Here is a 23,163-nt window from a genome sequence, read left to right on the forward strand (position 1 = left end):
CCTTAGATTTTAGATTGGCTCTCTCCCCCTGATATACCTTGGGGTCCCCTTGGCTTTGTAATCTTAGTATTAGGTGTATTAACAAGGGCTCTTGGATAAGTTCTGGAGCAAATTCAATCATTGGACTTACAGATGGCTTTCTTCTGCTGGGAGAGCGGTCCTTCTAAAAATTGTGGTGCAAACTTTCCCTATTTACAAGTGTGGTGTGCAAGTTCCCCCTTCTTCCTTTGTGAAGGATTTTGATGCTCTATCTCGACAGTTTCTTTAGCCCGGTACCCTCCTCTCATCAAAGTGGAGCCTAGTTAAGTGGGAGTATGTTTGCAGGCCAAAGCATGCTGGGGGCCTTGATATTAGGTCTATGGCTCTGGTTGTCATGGCACTGGCTGCTAAGCTATATTGGAAATGGTGCAACAATTAGCATTTGGATTGGGCTAGGATTCTTACTCATAAGTACTTTCCTGGGGTTGATAGCTCAGATGTACCAAGGCTCACTTTGGTGGGGAAAGGTTCTTGTGTTTGGAATACCCTTAAGAAGGGAGCCCAGCTAATTAAGGAGGGTCTTTTTTGGATTTGTAATAGTGGATTGGATGCTCTATTTTGGCAAGACTCTTGGGATGGTCACTCGCCCTTGATCTCTAGCTTTCCCCAGCTTCAACCTCTTTATCATGCTTTTACTAATGCTGACTGGTTTAAGGTGGAGCACTTTAAAACTGTCAAGCTTTTGGGTCAGGTGGAGGTGACTTGCTGGAAGGATTCTCAAGAGTGGCCTGTTGCTGCCTCTAAAGAGGATTGTGCACTTCTTGCTCATGTGTTGGAGGGTATGTTTTGTAGCTCTCTCAAGGAGAGAGATGTTTTGGCTTGGAGTCCTAGTCCTAAAGGAAAATTTTTGATAGCTCAAGGCTATGCTACACTTGACAGGAAATTGCATGGTCTAGCGGAAGTACACTAGTGGAAGAAGGTTTAGAATATTTTTTCTTGGCCCAAGTGTAATTTTTTCTTATGGTTGTTAGCTCAAAAGAAGTGTCTCACGTGGGAGAATATTCACAAAAGAGGCTTCCAAGGACCTTCTATCTGCTTCTTATGTGTGCATAATGAAGAATGTATCTCTCGCTTATTTTTTCTCTGCCCTTTTTCGAGGGAAATATGGCATAGATGGTGGGAGGCTTGGTGCCATGGTTGTATCCATGTCACTTCTCTCACCGAATTTTGGGAAGGCTTGGGCAGACCTCCAAAAAAGACTTTCTTTTTGCAAGTTGCTTGGATGGTTGGACCGGTTCTTCTTCACTAGAACCTTTGGTTGGAAAGGAATCGCAGAATCTTTTTTGATTCCAAATTGGATAGCCCTCAGATGTGGAGGAAGATTCTTGGTACGCTTCAGGACACTATTTTTGCAAAATGTGATATGTCTGAAAGTATAGATCCGAGTGACCAAGCTATTGTGAGGAATTTAAATTTGGATGGTAATAATTGGGGGCATACTTTTGGAAAAAGGCATTGTTATGGTAAGCAACCTGTTTGTAGGGTGGGGAGATGGAGTCCTCTCCTAGCTGGAATCTTGAAGATTAATACAAATGGCTCTTCTCGGGGGAATCCTAGTCATGCTGGTATTGGAGCTATAGGTAGAAGTAATGAGGGTGAGGTGGTTTTTCTTTTCTCTACCTATAAGGGTCAGCACTCTAATAATTTGATGGAGGCCCTGGCTATTAAGATTGTTGTTGAGAGAGGATGCTCTTTAGGCTGAAAAAAGATCATATGTGAGTCTGACTCTCAGATTGTTGTTGATATGTTAAATAACTAGAGTTGGGAGAATGTTAATTGGGAATTAGCCTCTTTGGGAAGACAAATTTTAAGTCTTTGTAGTTCCTTGGATTCTGTCTCCTTTCATCATATCCCTCTAGAATGGAACAAGGTGGCAGATTGTTTGGCAAAGTGGGCTTCAAAGAATGTAGGTAATTGGGATATTAGTGGTTATTAGTGGTGGGATACTTGTAAAGTTTTGTTATTTGTTTGTAATTTTTATATTTTATACAAATTATATGATTGGCTAATGGTTTTGTGTTATAGGAGCCTTTTTTTTGGAGGTTCTCCATATTGCAATCCTTTCGGCAAAATTCTCGTAGTTACAAAGCACTTATACTGATATATCATTAATAATGAAGTTTTGTAAGAGGGAAAATAAACACATTACTATGTATATAAAAAGACATATAAATAAAATATAAAAGAAAAACTTAATTTTAAAATAAAATATAACAAAAGTCATAAAATTAAAATACCCTTATATAAAATGCAATAAAATAAATTTACTTAGGTTTCTAGATATATGTGGATTATTGTGATGTAAAAATGTTGGAATATTTTTATTAATTAGGAAAATTGTGTTATCTTAAGACTTTTTCTAAGTGGAAGTTCATTTTTTAAAAAAAAAACTTAAATTTAATATAAAAACATGAAATTATAATTGAAGTGTATATAACATTTTAAAAAGATTAACTATAAATAAAATATAAGAAACAGATACGACATTAAGAACATATATTTATTTTAATATTGATTACATTGTAGATTCATGCTAAAAAGAGTTGCCTACATTGAAATTAATAATGTAATTTGTTTTCATTTTTTCAACAATTCTATTAGTTTATTTATAACTATACACTAAAATTTATTAATTATGAATTATTTTTCATTTTTCAAATAATTTTTCTAACTATAATTAAGTCTTGAGTAAAAGAACATTTGAATTAGACTAAATTAATTGTATTTAAAATATAAAAATAACAATTATATTCTATAAACTTATTACAAATACAATTAAATTATAAGGCAAGTACATGTCACTACATGGCACTTGTTGTTTTTATGAGTTTAAATTTATCATTTGAAATTTAGTTATAAAATGCACAATTAGATGCAAGTTTTTTAACTACATAATTTCTATTAAATATTTTTTGATGATTTGATTGGGTGAATTGTTTTGAGTCTTATATGGCAGAATTGAAGTTAAATATTTTTATTTGAGTAAGTTAGTTTAGATGTTTATACTTTTAATATTCTTTTTTTAAGAAGAAGAAAATAAAATCATTCAACTAAAATATTTTAAAAAGATTTATCTATACTTATATTATATAATATTTTAAGAAACACTATTATATATTATTATTATTAAAATATTTTTATTTTCATATTATAATTTATTTATAATAGTATATATGATATATATATATATATATATGAATAGAATTTAACTATATAAGATTTGTGTTGATAAAAAAAATTATATACTATGATAAATTTATTGTTTTAACATTAGATTTATACTAAAAACTATTAAAACTAAGGCAAGTACTAAGCCATTATATGGTAGTTGTTTTATATTTCATACTTGCTTTCTGGAATACTCACAAAGCTTTGGTGTTTTTTTGGTTTGGGTTGGAGATAAGTAAAACGAATGTAGTTTTCTTTCTCCATTTTCTCCATTATATTCTATGGCTCATTCTGCCTTATGGCTTTCTTGTCTTATATATTATTTGAGTTTTTTTTATTCATATCACATCAATATTGGATTTGTATTGTATTACAATAGCCTTATATATTTTTATAAAGGGTTTGTATTTGTTGCAGGGAATCTATTCTTAAGAACACATCAAAATAGAGTTATACAGAGTTCATATTCTTCAAGTAATGAAAACCCCAAGTCAGAGTGGTATTTTATGTAGTCCTTGGATAAAAATGGTGTTCAACATTGTACTTTAGCAAAGGATGTCTACTCTCATTATGAAATTAATATTAGATAGTTTTTGTCATTGTATGAAAGACTCCAGACATCTTCATTCTTTTTCTTTCTATAATTTTCTATGTTTTGGGCATTTTTTATATTCGTAGCTACTAACTTTCAGTTTGTGCTACCATTCAATGTGAAGCTCCTCCTTGGCCACATATTCATTATCCTCCTTAGCCAAGTGCATATTCTTTGAAATCTCTTTTTTAAGGAAATATTTTTAAAAGATAGGGCTTTGTTTTCACAGTGAATATTCTACTATTTGGCCCATCTTCTAGTAAATTTCATAAAAAAAATTTGCTATCTAATTAATCTTTTTTTTGCCTTCAATTTTTTAGACTGATTGTTACATGTGATATTTTGAGGAACAAATTGGTGTATTCAGCTATCTTTTCTCTAAAAGATCAAAACATGGTCTAGTGAGTAAAAAGGTCTGATGGATTAAGCAAGAGTTAAGTAAGAGTCATGATCACAAATAGGAAGTTTTTCCACATACTACATCAACTTCTATTGCATGCCCTAGGAAAAAAATTGCCTCAAGAATTTGGATGCAAAGATGAAGATGAGAAAGGAAGTGATCAAAAGTTAGTTAAAAATAAAAGCCCTTGTTCTTAAGTCTAGTTTGAACAGTTCATCATTCCATCTAGTCATCATAAAGGCCTTATGATTAAGAAATAAATTGAAGAAGTTATTGAAAGAAATTATGCAAAGGTTGAGAGTTCTTTAGAAAATATTTGAGTTTGGAAGATATGAAAGTAGATGATCTTGCTAGCCAAATCAGCAGCCTAGGGAAGCATTTAAATAATGGAGAAGATATTTTCAGAGGCACGAAGATATTTTCAGTTCTCATACAATATTATGGTATGAAGCTCATTTGAAACCCTCCATCAGGGTATAGAAAATGTTAGAGGCATTGATTTTTTTCAACAAAGTTAGATACATGTCTCTGAACAAATAAGATTTTTGTAGACATATAATCTAAGTGTTCTAACATAATGTAGAAAATTTATAGACTCCATGAAAGCCATTGAGTAAACCTTTTTTAGTAACCTCAATAGAATCAAATGCCTCCATAGTGCCAATCATTTTCATGTGGATTTTAGAAATACTTAAATATTGAAGGAGATAAGTATTAAACATCTATTAAAATCCATATTTTTAAGGCTCAAACTGTTGTCTTTAAAATGCATCTTCTTATGATGTGGCATTTTTTGCATGAGAAGAGGAATTTTTGAGACTAGGAATGATGAGACTTACATATTTATTTGCAAGTTGTGAAGAACTATAATATTGTGGATTCTAGCCATGCCGATAGTGTTGCTAGTTTTGATCACTTTAACACCTCTATTATTAATGGTGGGGGGGCTTTTGGATTGTTACCTAGATTGTCTCCTACTCTTGTAACTATATTTGATATTCCTCCTTGTCTGTATGTCACGCTTTCTCTAAATCTTGTCTCATAGTTTGGAAACAATTGGCCCTTACAATAGCTAGAATACTAGTATTTCATGCAATGTACTGCGCAATGATTTTCTAGAACATTTAGAATACTCAGATAAATAAATCTTGAGCTCTATCATTTATATTAGATTATGATTCAAAAAACTTGGTTTGTTACACACAATGTTACATTTTATTTCATTATTATCATCCATCTTCCTCAACATATACAACACTGCCCATAATAATTTTTCAGACAATTTTTTTTCAACATTATTTAGTTTGCAATAATGATATTGCCCATCCAACTCAATAATTATTTTTTGAAATAGTCAAAACATTCCTTTCAAAATATTTTCCTTTTTAATAAATAGTACTTGCTAAAATAAATTTTTGCCTACCTTTTAAGTTATTTTTATTTTACACACACAATAACTGTTTTTTTACAAACTCTTACTATTTTATTACAGTGGATGATGTAAGTTATTTTTGTTTTACACACATAATAACTTCTTCTTTTTTACAAACTCTTACTATTTTATTACAATGGATAATGTATTGTCTATCTTGTCTTCTCATTTATTCATATTATTTGTTTACTGATAATGAATTTCCTTGGCTATAGCTGATAAATAGTTAGTTTTGGTTCTATTTTTCAGGTCATGGATATAACGTATGTTTTAGTGTAGTTAATTGATGACCTTAATTGAAAGCATTTAATATTTCTTTTTTATATTTATTTCAAAAATTTGTTCATTTATGTTTAAATAACTGTTCATGGTGCTTCTCCTTTCTCTATTCTTTCCACAATGATTTTCAGGTAGATATTAATTTTTTAAAGGTTTGTAGCCTCTTGTTTAGATTTTAACAATGCCTTCAAAAATACTCTATAAAAGTCACTCATTTTTATTTTTTATCTGAACACAAGCAACAAGAATTGTCTTAACTTTTTTTTGTCCAAATTTTTTTGGGATTTACCTATATACACAAATAAAATATTTTTGTTCTTCATTTTAGGAAACATATGGAGGTGTTTCAATGCATTTCTTTATTATTTTCCCTCTTGAAAAATAGAGAATATTGTTGCTATTGTCCTTAAAATATTATGGCCTATATTGCATATTCCTTTCAATATTGTTGATTTTATTTCAAATAAAAAATTCAAATATCTTCCAAGTTCAAACATTATTATAAATGTTGTTTATTTATTGGATTCTAATTTGCAACGAAATATGAATTTCGCTTAATAGACAAATATGAAAATTGCTTTTTGCAAACAGCATAACTTGTCTTTTCTATTAAATTTTAATTTTCCAACAATTTTAACTACAAATATAGATTGAAATAAGTATATATAAATATTTTATTATTGTCTATTTTAAAATAAATTTATTTACAATAACTAGTATTAATTTTGTTATCATAAAATTGTTTGCAAGAAATGCATTGGATCTTATCCACACTATATATTTGTACATTATCTTCCAATTACATACTTACAAATTAATATTTTAAAATATATATGATTAATACAAAATTTGACAAATCAATCACTAAAACAATCATCTATTTTTTTAGCAAAAGACAAGGGACTCTAGCTCTTGCAAGCCCTTGTTTTATTATTATTGTGTTTCATTTTTATTATGATTGTATTATCTATTTGTATGTATTTTCTTCATTATTTTTAATTTACATTTTATTTTTTAGTATAATTATATTTCAAAGTAAATTATATGAAAAATAAAAATTGTATAGAAAATTTAAGTATTATGACATTTTAAAATATACTAGAATATAATAATAAAATTAATAAGTTTAATATATAAAAATAAGAATTATATTATATAAAATATAAAATGATCGTAAATTGCATAAAGTGAGGGTACACACATATATTGCTCCTCTACCACCTCCCTTAAAGTGGATTATTTTATTTATTTATTTTTTAATATTGTGTTTCCTTTCTAATTGTATCATTTATTTGTATGTATTTTGTTTATAATTTTTTTTTAATTTACATTTTTATATTTCAAAGTAAATTATATTAAAAATTAAAAATTGTATAGAAAAGTTAAATTATATATAAATATAATAGAATATAATAATTAAATTATAAAATTTAATATATGAGAATAAGAAGTATATTTTAAAAATAAGATAATAGTAAATTGCATAAAGCGAGGGTAGGAACATGTGTTTTCCCTCCACCAACATTTTCTTAAGTGAACTATTTTGTTTTTATTATTTTTATAATGTTTCTTTTTTATTATGATTGTATTATTTATTTGTATGTACTTTGTTTATTATTTTTAATTTTTTTCTAAATATAACTATCTTTTAAAGTAAATTATATAGAAAAATTTAGTATTATTGTATTTCATCTTATGAGATGGAAAAATTCACTATTCTTGACCACCGCAAGGATTGCCATTATGTTATTCATTTCTCCTCCGTCTTCCCCCTTTAGTCAATCCTCTATATGGAGGATGAAGATCTTTAGTTTCCCTTCTTGTTTCACTCCCACTTAGTCCCAAGTTGAAATTCCTTGGTTCTAGGTTACTAGAAAGAGACTAAAGAAAATGCTATTTAGAAATGCCAAAAGTGTCTTCCTACACTTGGCTCTACAATACAGGAAAGTTAGTCCTCCAATCATGAAAAGGAAAGAGAGATGCACCAAGTCCTGAAGGAATAGGAAATTCCTTCAAGTTCCACCCATTCCCCTCAAAAATTCCTTCCCCTGCAAAGTAGATGGGATTTAGGCTATTCAGTTGTCATCTTCCATTCCTCCTTTTGCTTCTAGAGAAAATAAATTTCTCTAGGTGGATATCTGGAGTCCAGTAGCAAATCCCATGATTCAATTAACAAAGAATTGTCCAAAAACCCTAACCCTCATATTCATAAATCTTAGGTAGACAACTCTGCTCCCCTTTTGAATGTAGATGCATTGTCGAGCTCCCTCAAATTGTTGGCATTCTAGAACATAAAATACTCTCCAAGGATGTTTGATTGGTGGAACTCTTTGTTTATGGCTCAAGTAAGTATTTCTCGTATTCAACATAAATAATTTTTGCATAGAATGTTATGTGGAATCTCTTAAGAATTATTTCTTAGAAGAGGGAAAATTATGCTTTGAATGATTTCCCTTCCTGTTTTTTGAGTGGCATTCTAATTTCAATCCCATCTCCTTCAAAATGCAAAGAATTCCAACCTGGTTCAATTTGGGAACCCTTCCAATCTCCCTCCTCAATTGGGAAATCCTAAAGATTATAAATAATTGCTTTGGATCCTCCTTAGGATTCAAAAATCTGAGATCCTCCCAAGAAGATTTTAAGATTCTAGTTTTGATTAACCCCTGCTTGGAACCTTCTGATATGTTAATCATCAATGACAACTCATCCTTCATCTTCTCACCTAAATTATTTCATGGCAATATCGATTCTAGCTGAGTCTTTCTTTTGTAGGAATTTTCCTCCCCCTAACTCTTCTTGTGGGCCCTTAAATTAGATTCCCCTAACCACAACCCCTCATTACAACCCAATCTCTATTAGATTTCTTCAACATGAAGGTTTTATTTATAAGGAGAAAACTCATTTTTCCCCCTATTCCCTACTAAGGGAATTAGTTTCTCCTCCCCCTCAACCAACCTCACGATCGGTCATTATCTCCAATAACAACCCTAATAAATCCAAATCCACTTCCTCACCCCCTCCCCCCTTCTTGTTGACTTGGATAGAAGTGAGATTTACATCTCTACCAATGCCCACATGTAGGAATTTCCTTGTGTATTTTCTCTCTTAAATATGAATTTTATCCACCTACTCTCTCTGTATCAACCTATTTTCCAACTATCCTTGTGTCTAAATAACTTGGAGACTGCTAAAAGTGAAAAAGCTATAGCTATTATAAATTCCCTAAAGACAAGAATTCTTTAGTTTAGTGACTTAATGGATGAAGTATCTTATACACATGAGGAGGTCCAAATAGAACTATTAAGATGGTAGGAACTCTAACCATGGCTCTTGAATGATTCAAACTTGACCCCAATAGAGAAATAGAAAGATAACATTATATCAAAATAAACTCCCATGGAACTAGAGTCAATCTATAATGTGATAGGCTTGAATCAAATATCAAATATGGAAAATTTTCTCCTCTGTATTTCAAATTTGAATCCAAACTCAGAAGCATGTAGCAAGTTTTGGACCAATCCTCAAAATCTGATATTAGTCTTGAATCCTTTAAAATGGTTTCCCAACCCTCTCAAAACATCCTTGGAATCATAGATAATATATAAGGAGGGAAGTCCCACAATTGTGGCAAGATCTCCAGGAAAAGGGGTCATAAATCTAAATTAGATTTAAGGAGGAGAGATGGTGAAGCTTGAAATCAAGCTAAAAGTGCCCCCGTTTGTAAGTATGGGAAGAGGAAGAGAGTTCCACCTTCTTTATGAAGATTGGATCATGGAACATTATGGGTTGCAATGCCCCTATCAAGTAGTCTCTTCAAAAGTGTTGCCTCAAGACTTTTTAGTCTTACCTCATCCTTCTTCAAGAGACCAAACTGGATTCTAAAGAGCTTTCCTGACTAGATAGGGCAATGGGGATTTGGAAAGTATGGAGTCACCTAGTTATACCAGCATCTAGAGGACTTGTTTTCATTTGGAACCCAAAAATAATACACTTTACCCCATATTTGATCCAACCTAATTGGATAAGTGGATGGGTTTAAAGTATCAATTATAACCTATATGTCATTCTCATTAATGTGTATGGACCAATTTCCATTTTCAAGAAGCAAAAAATGTGGGATACATTATTAAAATATCTATTAGATAAAAAAAATAAAAATATAGTACTTGGTGGTGACTTCAATGCTATAATAAATCTTGAGGAAAGGATAGGCAGTATCATAGTCCTAAAGAAAGCTTCAAAAGATTTCAAGAATTGGATAGCAACAACCTTGTTGATATTAACACCTTTAATGGCATCTAAACATGGAATAATAGGAGATCAAGACCTAAATGAACAAAAAAGAGATTAGACAAGTTCTTATTCTCTAGTGATCTCCCCTCCTTTAATGATAGCCTCTTTGCATCAATTATTCATGTATTAGGTTTTGATCACTTTCCAATCCATCTTAACATTGAAAAAGTGCCTAGACCTAGCTAATAGAATCCCCTTCAACTATGAAAATATGTGGTTTTAAGATATGGAATTCATTTCCCTTCTTAAAACATAGTGGAATGAATAATCTTTTCATGGCTCAAAGATGTTTACATTTCTATTTCCAAATTAAGGAATCTCAAATGTAGAATAAAACCCTAGAAGAATCTCTATTTTAAAAACATATTTGAACAATTATCCAATGTAGAAAATTAAATCAAGGACCTAAATTATCGAGTCCTTATCAAATGTATGGACAATGAGAGTTACTTCTAAGAGAAAATCCTTCTCAATAAGAAAGCATATTTGATTTCAAAAAAGGAGATATCCTGGAAATAAGAATCCAAAGAAACCTAGCTCTTAAAGGATAGGAACACTAAATTCTTTCATAAAAACTCTAAAGCTAGATATTGCAAATTAATAGGAACACAAAACTTAGAGATTCTCAGGAAAGCCTTCGTGAAGATCTTGTTGACATCGGTAATGAGACAGTAACCTACATCAAAGATATTCTAAATATATAATCGGGAATCCTCTGACCTTTTAGCATAATCCACCTTGTTAAACTTCATTCCTTTAAACTCATCACTAGATATCACAATGCAATGTTAAATAAAAAATTCTCCAAAGAATAAATTAAGATCGCCCTTTTCTAAATGCATCCTCACAAGGCCCCTAGATCCTATGGTTTCTAGGTGGGTTTCCTTCAAAAGTGTTGGTGTTTCCTTGGTGATGATCTATGGGAGGCTCTAAAAGGGATCAAATTTTCAAGCAATCTCTTCAAACATATTAATCACACCTTCCTTACCCTTATTCCAAATAAAAGGGAAGCAACCCACCCTCATGATTTTAGACCTATTACATTATGAAATACCATAAACAAAATTCCCACTAAATGTAAGAAACCTTGCAACAAAAATATAATTGTTTCCACATAACTAATAATAGATCTGAAATAAATATGCAATTTAAATCCACATGTGAGACAATAGATAAAATACCCACAAAAATGTGACACAAGATATATCCTGGGAAACCCAACCTCCAAAAGCATCCATCACCATGTATTATTTAGCAAAAAATAACATTGCAATACAACCATGGAAGCCTTTATTAATACAGATCAAGACCTTGAAATTAGGGTATGCAATATTTTTAGATTCAAAAAAGAGACTTGTAATATTTGGACATTCCTCTAGATAAAGGGATTAGGTCTACTAACTTGTGGGACCAATCCATTCTGAACTTGGATAGAAAAATGGACAAGTGGAAATCCATATGGCTTTTCAATGTTGGTTGTTTAACCATGATCAAATAATTCCTTATTTCCCTACCCTCATATCAAATGTCTTGCCTTTCCTTAATAGCCAAAGTTAAAATGGATCTTGAAAACAAGACCAAAACCTTCTTGTAGAAAGGAATCTCTCAGCAAAAGAAGCTCGCTCTCATTAAATGGGATAGCATTTGCAAACCAATCAAGAATGGGGGTCTAGGTATAAATAATCTCATGTAGAAAAGAAAATCCTTTAGGACTAAATTAATCTAGAGGCTCGTTAAGGAATGCAATAGGAAGGGGGCCTAAATCATTTTTCATAAATATTTAACTCCCAATGATCCTTTGAGTATATTTAGAACAAACTCCTTCGAGGGGGTCTAGAGTGTGTAATTTTATGTTAGATAATAGATCCCTCATCACTAATTATATGTCTTGGGATATAGGCAATGGGAACTCTATTTTATTCTTGGAAGATTCATGGGGTGGTTATCCTCCACTCACAACAATTATGTCCCCTAATATCTCCAACACACTCAAAGTCAATTGGGGTGATTCTCTCAATAATTATATCAATTTCCCAAATATTGATCCCCACTTGGAATGTCAGTAGAAATCAGTAGACAAGATCCCTTTATCCCCTACAAAAAAAATAGAGTCAATGGACATCTTAACTTGGAATGTCAAATTTTCCCCAAAAATAAGAAAGACTCCCTTGTTTGGACTTGTGTTAAATCATGTCAATATAGTGTCAAGGAGGAATACAATGCACTTTCTTATCAAATTCATTAGAACCTTACAGAGCTCCCCTTGGACCTATATTGGAACAAGTTCTTCCTTCCAAAGGTGGGTATGTTTATTCAAGGGTTCTGGCTCAAAAGAGAATCCTTACTATAGAATGTTTCAGAAAGATTGGATTTTTAGGCCCCTCTCAGTACATCCTATTTAAAAATTGGGAATAATTTTTGGATCATCTTCTTCAACAACGCCCCTATGCTCAATAGTATTGGTCATGGCTTTGTATAAAACTAAACTTACACTCCACTCTTCATAACAAACTTCTTAATAATTTACAAGCATGGCCCTCCAAATCCAATAAGGATACATATGATGAAATTTTGAAATCATCCGTCACTATATAAGCCTAGAAATTATGCAAAAAATGTAATAGAAGAATTTTTTAGGACTCAGAGATGATTTATTCTTCGCTATGTAATAAAATTTAGGCAAATATTATAGACCATATTAATAATAAATTATGGTTTGGTACCCACTGAGAGGGATTATTTTTGGACCAAGACTCTCAAATGAATAAGGAATGGTTTTGTTTGATCATAGCTCATACTCTTGGTTAAGGAGGGTCTAAATCCAAAAAATATCATCAAAAATGTGTTTGGACTCTACCTCCTCCATCATGGCATTAGCTCATTTTTTATGGAGCCTCAAGGGGAAATTCAAGGCAAGTTGGTATTGGATGTATTATTCATGACTTGATTGGAAAGGTTTGAGGTCAACTAGCTAAGCCCATTGGTATATCTACCAATAATGTAGCAGAGACTGAGGCCTTGGTAGAAGGATTTTTGTCTTGTAAGGAACTTAATATTAATAATTTGATCATAGAAGGTCACTGTCAATTTTTTTAAAATGTCGGTAGGAATAAATTCTCACCAAATTGGTCTCGTAATTATAGATTGGATAGAGAATTGGACCTTCTTAACCACTTTTCCCTTTATTAAATTACTCATATATATAGAAGGAAATATTTGAATGCAAACTCATTAGCTAATATGGGTGTCAATGGCACCCATATATTTTACCCTACTTAAGGTGTTTACTAGTAAAAAATCCCCCCTTCCCCTGATCACTTTAACTTTTACCTTTAATACACTTAAATTTTCTAAACTTCTAACCCTTTTAATTTCTTAATTCTTAACATGTTCCTTTAATTATTATCTACACACATTTATCATTCGGTCTCTATAAAGATTACTCATTAATTGGCAAATCAGTATTTATGGCTCTATAAGTAAAGGTATATTACAGTGTGTGATTCTTCTCTTCACCTTAAGTGTTATTATTTTTTGAACTCTTTCTCTTCTCTCATACCTTTCTTTCGTTCTAATCCAGGCTGCTCACATGTATTGTGGGTAGTTTTTCTCTTTAGTCCTTTGTTGTTTCTATTTTTTCATCTCCACAACAAAAATGGATACCAATATATGTATGAAGACTAGTTAAAGGCTCTTGCAATTTTGGGGGCCTATCTCTAAAAGAAGGGTTAGGTTGATTCTAAATTTCCCTCAGTCCTTAATCATATTCACAATTAGGAAAATAGTTGACCATAAATTTTCTCTGCTTGGTGATAGGCCAAAATTAAATGCAAATAGTATTGCTATGTTTTTTGCTACTATCCTACATGTAGGAGGAGATAAGAGGTATATCATTGACTTATTTCATATCCTTTTCAATCCTCATCTGGTAATTGAGTCTAGGACCATTCTAGATAACATTGATGCCAATCTTTTCATCCTTAAGTACAACAAATTTAGAGTCAATGAAAGAGTTGTTGAAGTAAACTTATCCTAATCATCAAGAACGATGTGGAGTTTAATGAAAAAGTCCCTTCAATCAGAATCAATTGGTGGTTCTTTTTGAGCATAATGCATATCTACCACCCTCTAGAATGGTGAGGTCTATGTTGGTTCCTTATAGCGAAGCAAGTGGATGATAGTGATTGTGAAGTGGATTTATTATCTAAGGATGAGTACATTAGTAGAATTTAGAATATAGTTCTAGCTTTTTTCTTTAAGACTCTTTGAATCTTGATTTTGTGGTTCTAGCGAAGATTACATCCAGTTAAGTGGTCACATACTATTTTGATTTTTTTTGATATACTTAGAAAACTCACGTCTCTCTCTCTCTCTCTCTCTCTCTCTCTCTCTCTCTCTCTCTCTCTCTCTCTCTATGTATACATAAATACATACATATATGTATGTATGTATATATATATATATGTATATATGTATATGTATATGTATATGTATATGAATGTGTATATATGTGTGTGTGTGTGTATAAATGTATATATCTATATGTACATGTATATGTATATGTATATGTATATATGTGCGTGTATATATGTGTGTGTATAAATATGTGTGTATACATATATGTATATATGTATGTATATTTATTTATTTATTTATATGCATATATATGTATATATTTGTATATGTATATATTTGCATATGTATATATTTTATATATGTATATATATGTAAATGTTTATTTATTTATTTATATTTATATTTATATGTGTATATATATGTATATGTATATATATGTGTGTGTGTGTGTATATGCATATATATGTATGTATATATATGTGTGTGTATGTATATATAGATATATGTGTGTGTGTGTATATCTATATATGTATATATGTGTGTATACATATATTTATATATGTATATGTGTGTGTGTGTATACATATATATTTGTGTATGTATATATGTATGTATATATATGTACGTATGTATATATATGTATGTATATATGTATACATATATACATACATATATATATACATATATACATATAAATGCACACACACACACACACACACACACACACACACACACACACATACATATATTTTATGGTTACTCTATTTAAGCTCTCTTTGGTTCAGCTCTACATGGTTTTTATCTATAGATTAATATGCTTATGTTTCAATCCTAAATGTTGGGTGCTACATTTTTCCATTTGTGAACCAAGTTGTGCAAGAACATACTATTAAGTAGCATATAAGGATGGTTCTTTCTCTATTAAGAATTGGCTCACATTTTGAGGGCCATACTACTCTCTATTTTTCTCCAATGTCCCCTCCTAATTGACTATGAATATTCTCAGGAATTTTATGCCCACCATTTCTTAGTTTGTTCTTCTTCTACTTACAATAGGTATAATGTATTAATGATTTTAATTTTCTCAAAAAAATTTGGGTAGGCCTCTAGGCCTTCATTTTTTGGGTCTATTTGAAAGGTTAATAGGGATAATGGTCTATGTAAGGATGAAAATGGATTATGGTTTAATATATTGGGCATTCTAATGAAAATAGATTTTTTGGTTCCCTACTTTATCTCTACACATTCCCCTTCCCCTATTTTTTTCATTACTTGCATTTGGTTTCTCATTTAATGGAACTAATCTCTTCTATCTAGTTTGGAAGATTATCCTCTCATTCCCTTTTCTCCTATTTTTTCAATTATGGAAGCTTTTTTTTTGCTCTTCTCACTTCATACTTTAGTTTTGAAGCTCTCTTTCTCAGTTGAGCACATTATATGTTTATTTTTTTGTTCTTTGTTTAAGATGGTGTATAGATTCTCCTAATTCTTGTTTCCTTCAGTATTTTGGTCTGGTTCTTTATGTGTTTGTGTGGTTAGTTGTTGTGCTATGTAGGATTGGGAAAACATAGGATTAGCTCTAGGATTAAGCTCTTCTTCCTACTTTGGTTCAGCAATGAACCTCTCTATTAATTGTATTTGTAATTTATAAGGGTAGGTATGCCTACCCAAGTCCTTCATTTTGAGGCAATTATATCAAGTGAAATGACAACTCTGGTTAGAAGGTTGGCTTTGTATTCCTGAGAGTATGCCATGTATTCTCTTTATTGGAGGTTGAATCCTTTTCACCTCCAATTTGTATGTAGGACTTGGTCCCAGACTACACAAGGAGTTTTCTTTCTTGTTGTTTTTCCCCTAGTGATTACACTTTTAACAAGACAAAATTGCAAATATCTTTTATAATTTAATAAAATTTGGTAATAGGCTTTTACTGATATTTTAAAAAAAAAGTATTATTATATTTCAAAAATATATTAGAATATAATAGTTAAATTATAAAATTTTATATATGAGAATAAGAATTATATTATAAAATATAAGATAATAGTAAATGGCATAAAGTGAGGGCATGAACTTATGTTTTGGCCCCACCATCATCTCCCTTAAGTAGGTTTTTTTTAACAAAAGAGATGGGTTTCCTAAGATAAAAATTTAGGGTGACTCAATGGTAATTGTTAATGATTCTATTAAGAGATTCTTGGTCAGATGAAAATTTGATTACATTCTCAAATAGGTATGGAAGTTAATTGATTCTTTCGATGAAGCTCATGTCTCCCTGTGTGAAGGCAACCAAGCTATTTATCTCATTGCTAATTGGGGTTCTAATGGGTTACGTCTTGGTTCCTTGTGTCCTACTAATTTTATTGATAACCATGAGGAAATTGGTAAGTTAACTGTTAGTAAAGCTTCGTTAGCACTATAGTAGATTGGTTTCAATAGGTATAGACTTTCATCTTATTGCTCTCAATTGCTAAAGGAATAACTTTGTCACATGTTGATGGGTAATCTAAGGCTTGAAATCACACATGGCTCTTCATCATGTTTTGTGGGTAATATGGGTCTCTATTGTTAGTTGTGATAAGGATTGTGATATTGTTATCTACCTATAATACATCATGGTAATTTATAGGATTCTTGGGGCTATTGTTCACATCAAATCTAGACATTATGACACTTGTTTGGGTCTTATTTCAAGTCTTATCTGGATAGTCAAGTAAATTTTCTTATTATGCTCCAATGATGAAGCGAGGTTTTCTTTCTAGTTCTTTCCATGTGGAGTTGATGAACTAGTTATTATTAATGAAATGTATAATGGCTCCGACCATTTTTATTTTAAAAAAGAAATTTTGTTTCCCTTTTATTATGATTGTATTATTTATTTGTATAAATTTTACTTATTAATTTTAATTTATATTTTATTTTTAAATATAATTATATTTCAAAATAAATTATATTAAAATTTGGAAATTATATAAAAATATTCAAATAGTGGACCCCAAAAAAATGCGTATTTTTGTTTTATATGTTGTTTTGTAATATATAAAATATAATTAATTTATTAAAAATAATTGAGTAATTTGATTTTTTTTTTATTGGTAAATATTTTAGAGAGGAGTTAGGCTCACACCTACATGGGTCTCACACAAAGTAATGGGCCACATGAGCATTTGAACCTTGGTTACACCATTTACAATTCAAACAATTTACTGCTAAACTAGGTGATCCTTACATTTTGTTTATTATTTTATATAAAATATTTATTATTAATTTCTATTCATAATATATTTTAAATCCAGAACAAATTTTAGTCTATATAAGCTAATTATAATAATTAAAATAATTGAAGGATTTATTTTTTCAATTAACGATTAGTTTTACAATTAGAACTCTTTAATATTAGTTCAAAGTTATAGTAATTTGAATAGCATCTTATTAATATCATGTTAACAATAATGGGTTGGAGTAATGCTAGGATTTTGGGTTTAAATTCATTGCTTGGGTATGGTGTTGTTTTGTGGTGGGAAGGATCTCCACCAGGCACCAACTTCCTCATCACCTCTTGGTTCCAAACATGGTATCGTTGAAGATTTTGTTCAGAACTCTATTATCCAACTCTCTATTTCAAGGATAAGCTAATCTATGAAGAATTGTGTATGTCATAAATGATGTTAGGAGATAATAGAGATACTTTGTCCAAAATTAATTTTGATAGATTCACGGACATAATGAAGAAAAGGGATAGTACACCCTTTACCCTAATAGAAGAATAAAGGAATGATGTATGTTTTCTAGGATGGATAGACACATGCATGATATAGATGGTAAAGCCTAGCACCCACTAGCTTACAGGATTCTAGTATGAGATGGGAGAGAGAGAGAGAGAGACAAGGAATGCCATAGAGATTATACTATAAATATATGTTGGTAGAAAGATACCATTATGTGGTATCATCTCAATGAGAAGAAGAAGAAGAAGAACCAGAATGGAAAAGGATAAGGAAGAAAATAGTAAAGACACTAAGAAAGAAAGCAAGAGGAAGAAGGAAACCGGTACCAAGACCACAAGCCCTAAGAGATAGAAAAATAATGAAAGAAATATAAACTCAAGAAGAAAGAAAACCTCACTAGAACTACAGTTGAGTGAGGAAGATGAGATAAAAAGGAAGAAGAATGAAAGATTTTTCAAGGAAAAACTAGCACCAGTACAAACAAAACCAAATCCATCTACAGTTGAGTCATTATCAAGAATAGTGAAACCTTCAAGAAGAGGAGTTAACCTTACTCCTCCACTCTTGATCGATGACATGCTATATGACATAACTCATAATGGAAATTATAACACAATAAGGTACACACACACACACACACACACACACACACACACACACACACACACACACATACACACACACACACACACACACACACACACACTTTTATGAGTGGGAAGGATCATAATAGTGTTATAAGTGCAATATTAGTAAGCATGGGGACTTACAATAGAACAATAGACATGGTAAATAAGTTTATACCAAAACAATTGGTAGATATTATAATCAAGAAGTGGAAACTAGTGATGCACAACTAAAGAAGATTCTAGATGATACCAGAATTTGCACCCTCAAACAAGAAAATCTACACATAGGCATGTAACAACTTATTCTTAATAGAGGCAAATGTTTCATTATTCACAATAGGAAGAGAAATATAAATACTTAAAAAAAAGTAATCAAAATTTGAAAATTGATAATGGACCAAGTAGAGATGGTATGTGTGAAAAGGTCAGCATAACAAGAAAAATCTCTAATAGGACTAGATCGAAAGGATAAGGAAAAAAATTACATCTATTCGAACCACTAGAATTGTAGTTTGAGGCATACATTGAATAATTATACGAGGAACTTGTTAAATTCAACCCTCTAATATCCCCAAGGAAAGTGAAATATGCAATAGCACACAATGTAGCAGTTGCAAATTGAAAAATATCACCAAAATTAGTAAACCTACAAGGCACTCCAAACACACATGTATAAGTTGAACCCAAAGACAAGTGATATGTCACTAGCAACTAAAATAGAAAAATATGCACAACTCGGCATGAGGAGAGAAATGAAAAAAGGTGGCACTCAACCAAGAAAACCAATAGAAGCTCAACACATGTAGGAAATATCATCAGCAAAGGTTATAGAAGGAGTCAAAGGAAAAATAAGTCTAGAAGGAGACACTGATGAGAAGTGTCCACAAGAGAAGAAAAATGCACAAAGGGAAGTTGACCAAGTAGTCACACAACCAACACTAGTGGAACCTGAAGACTCTATGAGGCCCACATCTACAAAGTGGAAGCTATAGCTAAAGAGTGAAGAGTCTATATGAAACAAGGAGAAAAGTAAAAATAGAGAAGAAATACATCCTCCTCCTCATCATCATCATCATCTTCAATCTCTGACGATGTAGGAGAAATTTATGAGTGACATGCTCAAGAAGTGGAAGATCCTCAGAAAATTCAAATTGGATTGGATAAGTACATTAGAAGATTCAAATAACTGAGTGGCAAAGAGAATAGTCATCATAATTGCTTGTTATACAAAATTCAAAAGGAAAATAAGGCTAATCTAAGAAAGGAACGTTCACATGCCCTAGTTCAAACAAGGATTTTGGTCACGTGGATACTTGGTGATGTAAAATATGATACTAATGTAGATCTTTTTGAGAAACTAGATTCACAAAACTTTATGATTGATCTAAGTGATATTCTAAGAACATCTTATGAGGGACTTCAACTCACTTAAACATAATATGATGTATCAACTAATTTATCTAGTGTGTACACTGGTAAAATTCAACAAAAGCTTCATCTAATCAATCAGGTTACTATAGAGAAACATAAGAGGAAATCCACACTCTTCCAGCTACAATTTTTCCTAATCCCCATCCTAAGAATCATCCAAGGAAACCTCAAAGAGGAAAATGACATGCTTTCCATAGACCCCAAGGACACCATCGAAGTAATGGAACAACATCTATCAATAATCATCAATCTAACTTTGGCACTCTGCAAAATTCTAGATACATGGTAGCAACTGATGTGAGTTGTAGAGGTAAGATACCCTTTTTCATTGATGACAAAAAGGGGGAAATGAAAAGATATTGAAAAAAGGGGAGAGATTGACAAAAGGGGGGAGATGCATAGAGATTACAACAAGGGAAGATGAAAAGAGATTGACAAAAGGGGGAGATAAAAAGAGATCAGCAAAGACGGAGATGAACAAAGATATAAATAAAGGGGGCATGAAATGAAGAACTTGGTAGATAAAATGACGAAGGGGGAAATAAATCTCAAATAAGGAATCAAGACAAAGATACACCACATGGGGAGTAAAACAAAGGACAATGCACAAAGAATTTGAAAATGGTTAAGTCCATTTATCGATAAATATTCTACCAATATCAAACCCAACAAAGATATGGCATGTATTTTTCCATCAATACCAAAGGGAGAAATTGTTGACCCAACCGATCACATTACAATCATGAAGTATATTCAGTGCAAGTGTTTTATCATTGATTGGAAACTAATCAAAGAGTGTACATTATCTCATGTGTATAAGTAGACATCTTCACTAGTCCACACAAAAGCATAAGACAAAAGAGAGACTATCATGGTCAGCATGACAAGTCATCAGCATGAATTAGTAGAGAAGATATGGTGAGAATTAAAATTTTGTATGTACTCTAACAAGAATGGAAGAATGTAGAAAGGATAAAATAATTGAGGCAAGACCTAGAATAGACGAACAATTCTACCAATCTAGACCCTACATCATAGGTGTCATAGGTTGCTCATGAAATAATTAACATTATGGATGCAAAATTTCAATCCACTAGCTTGAGTGGGATAATCATTTAGGGTTTTGAAATCTAGAGATAAAAAGGAAGTTCTCACATAAAGAGAGTTGGGGTATGCCAATAGTGAACGCAAAAGGAGTGAAAGGTATGAATAGCATAAATAGTCAGTTAGCAAGAATAATAGAGTGAAAGAACAGAAGTAGTTATTCATAAGATCAAGGTATAAGGTCACATCTAACTAGATATTGAAGAATGAATTTTAGACAAGGGTAAGAAGAGGATAAAATTGAGTGATATAGAAGGATATCATTGAGAGTGCCCAAGTGACAAGAAGAGATCACTACATCTCAAAAGCTATTCATTGGAGATCTATCAAGCAAGAAGTGCCTTATTATATAGATCACATTTTATTTCTCTCTAACAATTGTAATCATCTTGTAAGCTCTTAAATAAGCATGTTTTGGTAACAAGCATTACTTAAATCCTTTAACAAGGTTCCTCTTATAAGGTGTGTTAAATCTTGTAACTAGGTAGCCTTAACAAGATTATTGTAATCCTAATAGGTCACTAACATTCCTAACAACATGTATTCTTAGAAGGAACAAATTGTATCTCTTAACTGAGCAACCTTTTATCTATAGTGAAAGGATAGTGGGTATATTATCCCCACTGTGGTTCTCATCCTCTCATTGAGGGTTTCCACATACAAAATTTATATGTTCATTGATTAATATTTTCATGTTTGAGCTCATTTTTTCTATCCTACTACATTCATAATCTTATTAGCACTTAAGTGATTGTTAGTTAGTATAGAAAAAATGGTTAGAAGATTAACTAGACTTAGGAATGGTATTGATTCACCCCCCTCCTAGTACCAGTTGGGACCAACACCAACTTGTAGTGACAAGGATCTATCATTTAACAATGTTGTATGCCACAAATTTAGCAAAGAGAATTGACTCTTGTAAGCTAAGAAAATAGATAAATAAATAAAGGATATATCACTTATGAGAAGAGGTACTTAAAAGGAAGAGACCTTATTAGTAAGACATCTAACTTTAAGAGGATTGTCATGAACAAAGATAAAAACTTTAAGAGAAAAAAGGGGAAGAAGACAAGAATGCAACTATTCAGCCCCTTGTGTCTAGGTGGAATAGGGATCATTAGATGAAGGATGACAAACTTTTAAAGATCATTGTAAGGGAATATGTTTAATATGAACATAGTTTTGCAAATAAATAAGAGGTGATGATAAGACATGCACCGATTGTATATAAGAGAGAATCATGGTTAAGACACAATTCCTTATAAGAAAATAATGTTACATGATAAATAAATGTCACCAGACTAAGGAAAGTTAATCATTTGAAAAAAGAGATAAAGAATGCACAGACAACCCTACCTTAGAAGTATGAGGCAAGAAATAGATGTCTATGTTGGATTATATAATAAAATCTTGTAATAAATAAATATGAACTATAATAAATAACCATAATGTAGTTGTACAGAAAAAAAAACCCTATATCAAACAAGTAATGTCATAGAATAATGCAACACCATAGAGAAAAGAAGGAAAGAAACATCATAGATTATGCAATTATGAATAGAAAGATATTTTAGAATGGATATCATATATAAGGTAAACTATAGATGATTATTGAATGACAAAAATTAAAATCAAAAGCATAAAAAGTATTTTTTGGTAGAGACAATTGTGTCTTCCATGAAATAAAGAATTACATAACCACATATAAGAAT

At 31.3% G+C, this 23,163-nt stretch overlaps 1 protein-coding gene across 1 annotated transcript in view; it reads left to right on the forward strand.

Moving 5' to 3' along the window:
- Positions 1–23,163, forward strand: part of LOC149539647 (uncharacterized) — a 134,995-nt gene that overhangs the window by 25,000 nt on the left and 86,832 nt on the right. Inside the window, exon 5 of the mRNA XM_089802602.1 lies at positions 419–940. Within this exon, the coding sequence (XP_089658728.1) occupies positions 419–940 (522 nt within the window). The remainder of the gene's footprint in view (positions 1–418; positions 941–23,163) is intronic.

The sequence above is a fragment of the Cupressus sempervirens genome, chromosome 9 (assembly GCF_028749045.1).
Source record: "Cupressus sempervirens isolate cs-2001-9-10 chromosome 9, ASM2874904v1, whole genome shotgun sequence".
Taxonomy (NCBI): Eukaryota; Viridiplantae; Streptophyta; class Pinopsida; order Cupressales; family Cupressaceae; genus Cupressus; species Cupressus sempervirens.